Source organism: Benincasa hispida, chromosome 5 (assembly GCF_027475165.1).
Source record: "Benincasa hispida cultivar pf3 chromosome 5, pf3_genome.v1.1, whole genome shotgun sequence".
Classification (NCBI taxonomy): domain Eukaryota; kingdom Viridiplantae; phylum Streptophyta; class Magnoliopsida; order Cucurbitales; family Cucurbitaceae; genus Benincasa; species Benincasa hispida.
The window spans coordinates 48,441,229-48,450,949 of record NC_143482.1 but is presented as its reverse complement, the minus strand read 5'-3'; the positions used below and the strand labels follow the sequence as shown (position 1 = coordinate 48,450,949).

The 9,721-nt window shown below is 34.8% G+C and overlaps 1 protein-coding gene across 1 annotated transcript; it reads right to left on the bottom strand.

Annotated features, from left to right (window-relative positions):
* Positions 1 to 5,850: 5,850 nt before the first annotated feature.
* LOC120078780 (polyol transporter 5-like) lies at positions 5,851 to 7,886 on the bottom strand. The gene is made up of 3 exons (XM_039033087.2): positions 7,578 to 7,886; positions 7,149 to 7,495; positions 5,851 to 7,065 (listed from the first exon to the last, which is right to left on the bottom strand). Exons 1-3 carry the CDS (start codon positions 7,726 to 7,728, stop codon positions 6,028 to 6,030), a joined length of 1,536 nt encoding a protein of 511 aa, XP_038889015.1. The 5' UTR covers positions 7,729 to 7,886; the 3' UTR covers positions 5,851 to 6,027.
* Positions 7,887 to 9,721: the final 1,835 nt, after the last annotated feature.

Below are 9,721 nucleotides of genomic sequence, written 5' to 3'. Positions count from 1 at the left end.
ATCATATTAGAACCGTGATCTTAGGTCTATGTGATCCAAGTTTTAAACATTTTAAAACCATGAATTAAACCTAAGTGAGCATGCATGTCTTTCTTATTTCTTTTAGTTTTAACTTCTCTTTAACTCTTAAAAAGAAACAACTAAAAAACATTACACATAACGAGGCGTTTATAACAATTATAAAGTAACCTATGTGTCATGCTTCATGCAATGTCCGGTCATTACTATATAATTTTTATATAACGTGTAATAACCAAGAAAACATGCTATCATTCACCCTTATACTATAACAATTATTATAATATAAAGATGATGCATGTCAATGCTTTTTATGCATGCATAAATATAACTCTTATATTATATGATGCATGAGCATGCTCTTACATAATTAAAAATCATGCTTCTCTAAATTATAACAATTACAATAAAGAGATGATGCATGATCAATGCATAACCTAAGGTGGGATTTACTATATGTGCATACCATATGACATATAAAACATACATCGCATGTATTAAACAAAGAGATTAATGGACCGGGATGAGCCTTTAAACCAAAAAATCGGAATGAAAACCTAATCTATTACATTTTTCATCGAGCAAACCGGTTCACAAGCGAACCGGTTCTTGAATCGCCAGGAGGTCTTCATCGTGTAGCAAACTCCAATAGGTAGACGATCGTTTAGCGTGCACTAGACGATAAGAATATTAACAAACGATCGTGTAGACGACGACGAGGCTGGGAAGCCTGATCGTCCAAACGATCGTGTAGCGCGATGATAAATAAACGATTTACCTTGAGTTACTAAGCGATCGTTTAGTCAGTTACTAAGCGATGAAGCTTGCTGACCTAAACGATCGTTTAGCGCGCTTTAAATGATACGCGAGCGTTTGATCGTCTAACCGATGCGTGCAACTTGGTAAACAATTTACCTTGCGATGCTAAGCGATCGTTTAGTCAGTTACTAAGCGATGAAGCTTGCTGATATAAACGATCGTCTAGCTCATGCGCGCATTTAACAATACTCAGCGATCGCATGCCCGATCGTTAATCCGATACGACTAACTCTTGATCACATACCCCATCATTCAACCAATGCGTTCAACCGCGATCGCATAGTCCTTCATCTTCACGATGCGATGAATAGCGATCGCATAGAACCTCTTTTGCACGATGCGATCAACCCTAGATCATCTCCTTCCTCGAAGAGCCGTAACCTTTGCCCAGAACATCGACGAACGACTCAAGACTTCAAACATTTTGAATACAGACTCGATTACGATTATTTATGCCCAAAAATGCAGGGGCCTTTACAACAACCGCAAATGTAAAAGGAATTAAATAAACCGAGGCAATTCATCCCGAAAACATCCATTAATCCGGCACATCCACAACAGAATTAACATTTAAAACAACATACAAATGCACCCACCATAAATGTAAACATTATTTCGTTGCAACAGATGAAATCATAGTATCAGAAACTTGGCTCTGATACCAATTAAAGGATCTCATACTGAGAGTTCCATGAGCGGGTTTAGATCGCTCCGATTTCACAGTGATCGAAACACAAACGACATACATTCAACACAAACAGTTATGCAGATTAAACTCATTATCGGCATGCTCAGAATATAATAAAACACAAGGAAAAAGGTTCATACCAGATGAAGACTCTCTTCGTATGTATGAACCCAAAGCAGCGGACAATCTCCCACCGATCTACCAGCACCCGACGAATATGTCGACTGAAACAACACGATCAGAGCATATACGAACAATGCAGCAGGGACGAAACCACCACAAGAGAAACCCGGGTATCCTCGACGTCCAAAACCCAAAGAGTGGGCTTTGGTGAGTTTGGTAGAGGACAGAGAAGAAGGCGTTGTGTAGACGATAAGCAAGTGGGAAATGAAACTCTGCTATCGTATAGCGGAAATGCTTATCGTATAGTAGAGCTACACGATCGTGTAGGAAAAACTGAATGATCGTTTAGGAAAAATGTATACGATCGTTTAGAGAATGCGTGAGGTAGACGATCATTTAGACAAATGAGCTTCTATCGTATAGGCTCTCGCGATCGCTTTCACAGATTCTTTTGGGCGCGGGCGAATACGAATGCACGATTGAATTAAATGAAACGATTTTCATTGTTTTAATCCGCTGGTTACCATAACCTTCGCAGCCCACTTCCCACGTTCGAACGTGGATCAATCGGTTAATTATCAAATAATTAATCAATTAATTTAATTAATAAATATAATCATATTATATTTATATCTTATAGTTTGATATCATATATCTACTATAATATTTTCTCCTCTACTTGATATAAATCATATTTATATCTAATTTCTTCCAAAATAATGTATCTCATACATTTAGCCAATTATATCATATATAATTAACCAGTCCAATTATATCATATATAATTGAACTTCCTCTTGTCAATTTGAACATTTCAAATTAACCCAAACACTGGTTCTCGACTTTAGCCAAGCTACCCAGGAGACCTAATGAACCTGTGGCTCGAAGCTCCAACGGTACGTGAATAGCTGACTAAACTCTTTAGCCACGAGATCCACCATCCATTAACTATCAGTGATTCCACTAAAGACCAACAGCTGAACTCTTCTTACCACAGATATATTTTTGTGTCCATCGAATATAACCAATCATGAGTACGGTGACTCTTCACAAATGCTCGTAAGTACAACTGGGTCAATTTACTGTTTTGCCCCTATAGTTACATCTCACTCATTAAGTACCACTGATTTCTCTAATAAACAATACAATATAGTCCAACTATGTGTGAACATCTCTCAGGCCAAGAGAAGGTGTGTGGCGCCATATCGTTCAAGCCCCGGAATCAACCCTTAAGGGAGCCATCTATCTACTTACCCCTGCCTCGGGGAAGAAGTGAATACCATCTTGTGTAGCTGAGTTCCTAGCTCCTAAATAAGACGAATCCCCAAAATGGTAGGTTTGAATTGGCGACCTAGCCACTCACACCCATACAAATCAAAGGACAACCCTCAATGGCAGGAGTTCCCAACCCACTCAGGATTGAGGTCATGTTACCTATGGTCATCCTAGTGAAGTGAATTCTCGTTTATGAACGGTGTTATATAACGAGATATTAACACTTCGTGGTCAGGTCTTATACAAACTCTTTTTATAGGACGCCCCCACTCACATGTCCTCAACACGAATGATTAGGATCAGACCATCTATGACAAGTCACAACACTTGTGACTATTCCACAAAGGGGGCCGCATCCATAGCATTACCAAGACAAGGTTTCCCTCCTATATCCCATATACTACAGAGCATTTTGGTTATCACTCAAGACATGATCCACTTGTATGTCACCACATACATGCTTGAGTCACATACAGATAACCAGGAATTTTATGTTTATTGGTTTGTGGTAAAGAAAATAAAACAAATAACCGAGCAAAACAACAAGATGTGAAGTAAATATCATATATTAACAATCACAGGTGTTCGTATATACAGTTTACAAACTATAGGACACGAGACTTTAGGGCATCAACCTCAACAGTATCAACGGATATACAGAGTCTAGTCAACTCGTGGTCCAGGTCTTATACAAACTCTTTGTATAGGACACCCTCGCTCCACATCTTCACATGAATGGTCAGGATCTATCATCTGTAGTAGTTTACAACACTTGCAAACCTTTACAAAGCGGGCTGTATCCATAGTGTCACCAATATCAGGTATCCCATCTTAATCCTTATACTACAGATCGATTTAGGTTATCACTTAAGACATGATCCACTTGTATATCACATATATATGCTTAAGTTCACATAAGATAACCAAGGAGGTTTGTTTATTGGATATGAGTAAATGCCAGAATTAAATAACAGTTATTTTATTCATTGAACAATGTGTATCTTTACAAAACAATGAGACTCCAGGAGAATTAAGACACCAATTCCAACAATCGTCATTCTCTACCAAACACTTCTCATTCTTTTACACTTTTAAGTGTTAGTTTTAATTAATTAAAAAAATGTATAATTGATAAATTTTTTTGCTTTTAATCTTCTAAAATAATATATTAAGACCTTGGTTTTAATCATAATTTATTATATAATGATTTGATATTTCAAGAGTTTTTGTAATGTTCCCATCACTTCAAACTATAAAAATAAGGTTTCTTTTACCATTTTTTTTCATTTACCAATTATGAACTAAAACTCATTGTAAAGTGACGTGAACTTGTGAATTGAGACGACTTAGTTCAAAGCTATACACAAACAAAAACATATAGAAGAAGACAGTCGTGCACTTGTTTGCTTTAATGACGATGAAAAGATTGAACAGAGATCTAGCATAGCTAGAAGACATCTTCGAGGGATTCCACAAAATAAGCTCCAATATTTTTAATTTGCTTTTATTTTTCATTTTTAGCTCCAATATTTTTAATTAGCTTTTAATTTTTGTTTTTAGTTATTATTTTTGTTTTGTTGTATTCAAAAAATTATACCAAAGAAAGTTCTTTTTTCCTATATTATTCTACTTTTAGTTCACTTTCCTTGTAAATATTTCATCTTGAAAATACTAAAAAATGTTAGAAAATATATTTGGGGAGAGTCAAGAATCCATGTGTTGAATCACTCATATCCATATTTTCTATCTAAGTTTTATGAATTTTATGTTGATTTTTCTTTTTATTGTTGTCAAATGAAGTGTAAATTTAATTCATGGAAGTTGTTTATAAACATATCTTGAATTTTTTTTTTCATCATTTTTAACCATATGTTGAATCTCATTTTCATTACTTTTTACTTCATGATATTGGTGTCTCTTTCTAATTTGTAAATTTTAATTCTAAAACATTTAAATAAATATAATATGTTTACTTAAACTACTTTCTTTTATTCTAAACAATTTTAGAAGAAACATTAAAAAAAAAAAAAAAAAAAAAAAAAAAAACAACTAGAAGAAACATTCAAGGAAACTGTGTATAAACAACATATATTGATTTTTTTTTCTTTCTTTAGTGATATGTTGAATCTCATTTTCATAAATTTTTATGTATTATTTTTCAATAACGTCTCTTTTTAGTTTATAAATTTAATTTTTAAAATATTCAAATTCATAAGAAATTTAATATGTAATGATTTAAACTACTTTTGTTAATTCTTATAACAATTGTAGAAGAAACATTCGGAAAAAAAAATTAAGAATTCAAGGTCAAAATGAATATTTTTGAAGTTCAAGAATTAAAATAAAATTTGAAAGTAGATCAAAATAAACTAAAGTCAAAAGTACAGAGATCAAAGTAATATTTAAACCAAAAAGTACTATTTTAGTTTTAAGTTTTATTTTAATTTTAATAAATTGATAATGTAACTTCAAGTATGCATACTAGCAGTATACTAATGTGATGATGATTTTGCAAATACATTAGAGTCGAACATCGAGTAAATTTAATGTAAGATAAAATATCATCTAATTATTGAATCACGTATTTGTGTAGTAGAATTTTTTCTTTTATCAATTTGGTTGTCTTTGACGTTATTTGTTATTGTATTAAGGTCCGTTTGGATTGACTTGAAAAAAATATTTTTCAAAAAACTCATTTTATTTAAACACTTTTGATAAAAGTTGATTAAAATACACTTGAAAATTTGTTTTGAGTGGTTTCCAAAGACTCTAATTTATTTCAAAATGACTTATTTTTTAAACTAAATATTTGAAAATGTATTTCAAACACATTCTTAATAACACATATATTTCACTTATAATTATCTACCTATGTTTTTAAAGTGGTAGTTTATGATTAAAATAAATTTGACTTACCAACATAGACATTGATAATGATATTTTCATTGAGAGTAATATTTGAGTGCAACTCGGACTGTCATATCTTCAGGCATCTTCTTCAATCACAAAGAAAGATAATAGATACATACATTCATATATATATACACACACTTATATATAATAAGTGTACTCCAAAGTATTTTTTCTTTCATTGATGTCCGACATCATTCAATATCATCCTCCTTGTTAGAGAACTTCCATAGAAAATTACCAAAAAGCCCCTCTACATCCTCCAACTCTATCCCCCGCGTCTCTGGGAACACAATGTAAAAAAACACCCAACCCACTGCTGCAATGGCAGCATAGAGGAAGAACGCACCTCCAATTGAAATTGCACGGTACAAGGACAAAAACGTCATTGTAATAATTGCACCCATAATTCTATTTGTAATCATCCCCACGCTCATTCCTTGAGCACGTAGCTTCAACGGAAAAATCTCTGAAATGACGTAACACATGGGTCCCATCCCCATAGAATAAAAAGCCACGTCGGATAACACCATGGCAATGCACAATCCCACCGCCCACGTGACTTGCTCGTGCGATGCCTCAATTATCGTCATCCCTGACCCTAAAACAATTAACGATATCGTTTTTCCGGCGATGCTCGTCAGAATCAATGGCCGTCGTCCGATCTTGTCAAACAAGACAGTGGCGATCAAAACGAAAATGGTCTTTGTCAAGCCGACGCCCATCGTGGTTAGAAGCTTGTGGTCGGAGGATGAGATTCCGGCCTTCTCGAAGATTCTAGGACTGTATGAAACGACGGCGCCCATGCCGGTGGCCTCTACGAAAAAATTGACACCGATGGCGGTGATAAGAATGTGGAGGACAGCAGACGTTGGGTGAAGGAATAGCTCCTTCCAAACGCTGCTACCGTGGGTGGTCTGTTTTGGGATTTGAACGACATTGTCTTCACAACTCGCCGGAATTCCGACGACGGTTTTGATGTCGGCTAAGCGCTGTAGAGATTCTTCGATGGAATCTGAGGTTCTGATGAGGACTTGTTTGGCTTCGTTGATTCGGCCCTGCATTACCAACCACCGTGGGGATTCCGGCATTATCAGAATCACGATGGCAGCTAAGAACATTGACGGAATTAAACCGATTCCGAGCATAAATCGCCACCCCAAACGAGTTGGAAGCTTGGAGAATGCAAAATTCGAAATGTATCCAAGCAAAATGCCGACGTTAAGAAACACCTGCAAGAAAATTAATCAATCTCTAACTATTCAAAATCAAAACGTCGGATCTCTCCTTGCACTTAATTGAGAACTGGACAGACCTCAGGAAAAGTGGAGAGGCAGCCGCGAGATGATGTCGGAGCAACCTCTGCAGTGTACACAGAGGCAATCAACACGGCAGATCCGGCAGCGATGCCGATGACAAATCGGCCGGACATGAGGAAGGCGTAATTTGGGGCGAAACCCATGAGAATAGCTCCGACAAAGAACAAGACAGCACAGAGAACAATGGTGTACCGGCGGCCGAGCCAATCAGAGGTTATGCCAGCGGCGGCGGCGCCTATAATGGCGTAAAGGCTGATGATTCCGACCAGAATTTCCACCTGCACATCAGAGATGTTGAAATCTTGTTGTATGTAGATTGCAGCTCCACTCATTACACCGATATCTGATTGAAAACTCAAAAATATACAGAAATAAAAAAACAGAGGAACAACAGAGCATGAACAATAGGAAGTCAAATTTCTCACCGTAACCAACCAAAACGGAAGACATGGAAGCAACGATTGAACAAAGGAAAGCGAAGTAATTTGTTTTGGATTTATTGGGAGGATGGAGGTGTTTAATTAAGGGGACTTGGAGGCCGGAAGTTGAAGAAATCTCACCTTTCCGGCCGCCCATTTTTGGTTAATTCGGATAAGAAATGGGAAGTGTGCGATAGTGTGGGTTTTGTTTGATTTGGATTTCATTTTTCATGGATTTTTGCTTTTTATGATTGTCAATTATTTTAATTAATTGGGTTTCATGAAATTTTCTTTGGATGTTAATTTTTCAATTGCTTTTTTAAGTTGTATGGGTTTATGATATTTTTAATAGAACAAGTGGGTGAGAATGATGGTACAAGATATTTTAAGAAATATAATTTGTGATTCAACTTGAGTGTAGTTAATATTTTGTATTTTTGTTCTTTTTTTAATGTGTACGCTTTACTTTTTGAAGTTAAAGTTTTTGGAAGAACGATTTTTATCTATTCAAAAGATCATATAAATGGAAGAAACACTATTGGAGAGTGAATAACAACCCATACCTAAGCAATAAAATATAGCCAGAGGAAAAATATTACAGCAAGATAAAATTAATTCACCAAGGCAATTTATCATAATTGATGCTACCATATCCATTTAAAACATAATATAAAACACTTTAACAAATTAGGTTGAATTCTCTAACAAAATTTACTCTCCAAGCTTCCAACAAACTTTAAAATTATTTTTTTTGTTGGGTATAACAGTAAAAAGGAAGACTTAATAACAAATCGAATCAAAATGAAAGGCAAAAACCAACCAAAGAAGATGTTCTTTAAGCCGGATTGCGAAAAACACTAAGCTTTGAGCCTGTGTAGCTAACTTATGAGCAAAGGATTACTCTTTGGTTAGTTCAAAGAAAACCAAGAATAGACCCATAATAGAGGAGATCACGAATAGAATCAACAAAAGTCCGAACCTCATTAATTTATTCTATTAGTTTATTGTTAATTTTGGTAAATAACAAATATTATTATTATTATTAACATCCCATCTACAAATTTTGAAAATTTATTCACATTGTATCTTTTCTTGAATTTCATAATTATGATTTCGCAAAGTGTCCCGTGGAGAGTCAAATTTTGGAGAAAATCTTGAAGCAAAAATGTAGATTATGATCCCTTTAAATAGCCAAAAGGGAAAGGTTTGTTTCACATCTAACTACCTAACTAATTCTAATCCTAAATCCCCTTTAAATAGACCTAGAGTGGAAGGGTGTTTTCACACCTAAACTAAAAAGAAAACAAATTAAAATTACAAATTAGTATAAATGGAAATTACAGAATATTCCCAAAATATTCGAAAGGCATCTACATCAAATCGACCCACTAAGAATTAAACTCGTCCTCGAGTTTATGATGAAAGTTGAAACTCATCAGGTGCATAGTAGGGAAAAATATCAGCAACGTTGAATATGTTGCTAATTTTCATAGATGTAGGTAGATCTATCTGAAAGACATTTTCTCCAAATTTTTCTAATATTGTGAATAGGTCGAACTTTTTGTTGGTTAATTTGGAAGAACTTCCAGTTGGTAGTCTTGATTTTTTAATATACACCATCACTAGATATCCAGGTTGAAAAGTTTGATTCATTCGGTGAACATCAGCTTTGTCCTTATATCTTGTATTGGCAGCTGTTAGGTTCTTCACAACTTCTTCATGTATCTTTTGAATTATTTCCACCATGTAATCTGCCTCTAGTTGCTGTCAACAGAAGAAGGTAAATTAGTGAGGTCAAAAGTTGGTTTTTGAGGATGATTACAAACAATTTCAAAGGGGCACTTCCTTGTCAATCTATTTTGCATGTTGTTGTATGCAAATTCAGCTTGTGAGAGTGCAAGATCCCATTTTTTAGTTGTTCTCCAGAGATGCATCGAAGTAGATTTTCCAATATTCTATTTGTCACCTCAGTTTAACCATCTATTTGAGGATGGCTTGTTGAGTTGAAGCTTAAGTGAGTTTCAACTTCTTCCTAAGGCTTTTCTATTTAAAAAAAAAAAAAAAAAAAAAAAAAACTCATGAATTTAACATCTTTATCAGATACTATTGATTTGAGAATATCATGTAAACTTAAGATTTCTTTAAAGTAT

Excerpts from the sequence above, each read along its gene's own strand:
- LOC120078780 (XM_039033087.2), bottom strand. The coding sequence starts at position 7,728 with ATGGGCGGCCGGAAAGGTGAGATTTCTTCAACTTCCGGCCTCCAAGTC. Across the intron at positions 7,496-7,577 it reads TTCCGTTTTGGTTGGTTACG|ATATCGGTGTAATGAGTGGA; the intron begins GTGAGAAATTTG and ends GTTTTCAATCAG. Across the intron at positions 7,066-7,148 it reads GCCTCTCCACTTTTCCTGAG|GTGTTTCTTAACGTCGGCAT; the intron begins GTCTGTCCAGTT and ends ATTTTCTTGCAG.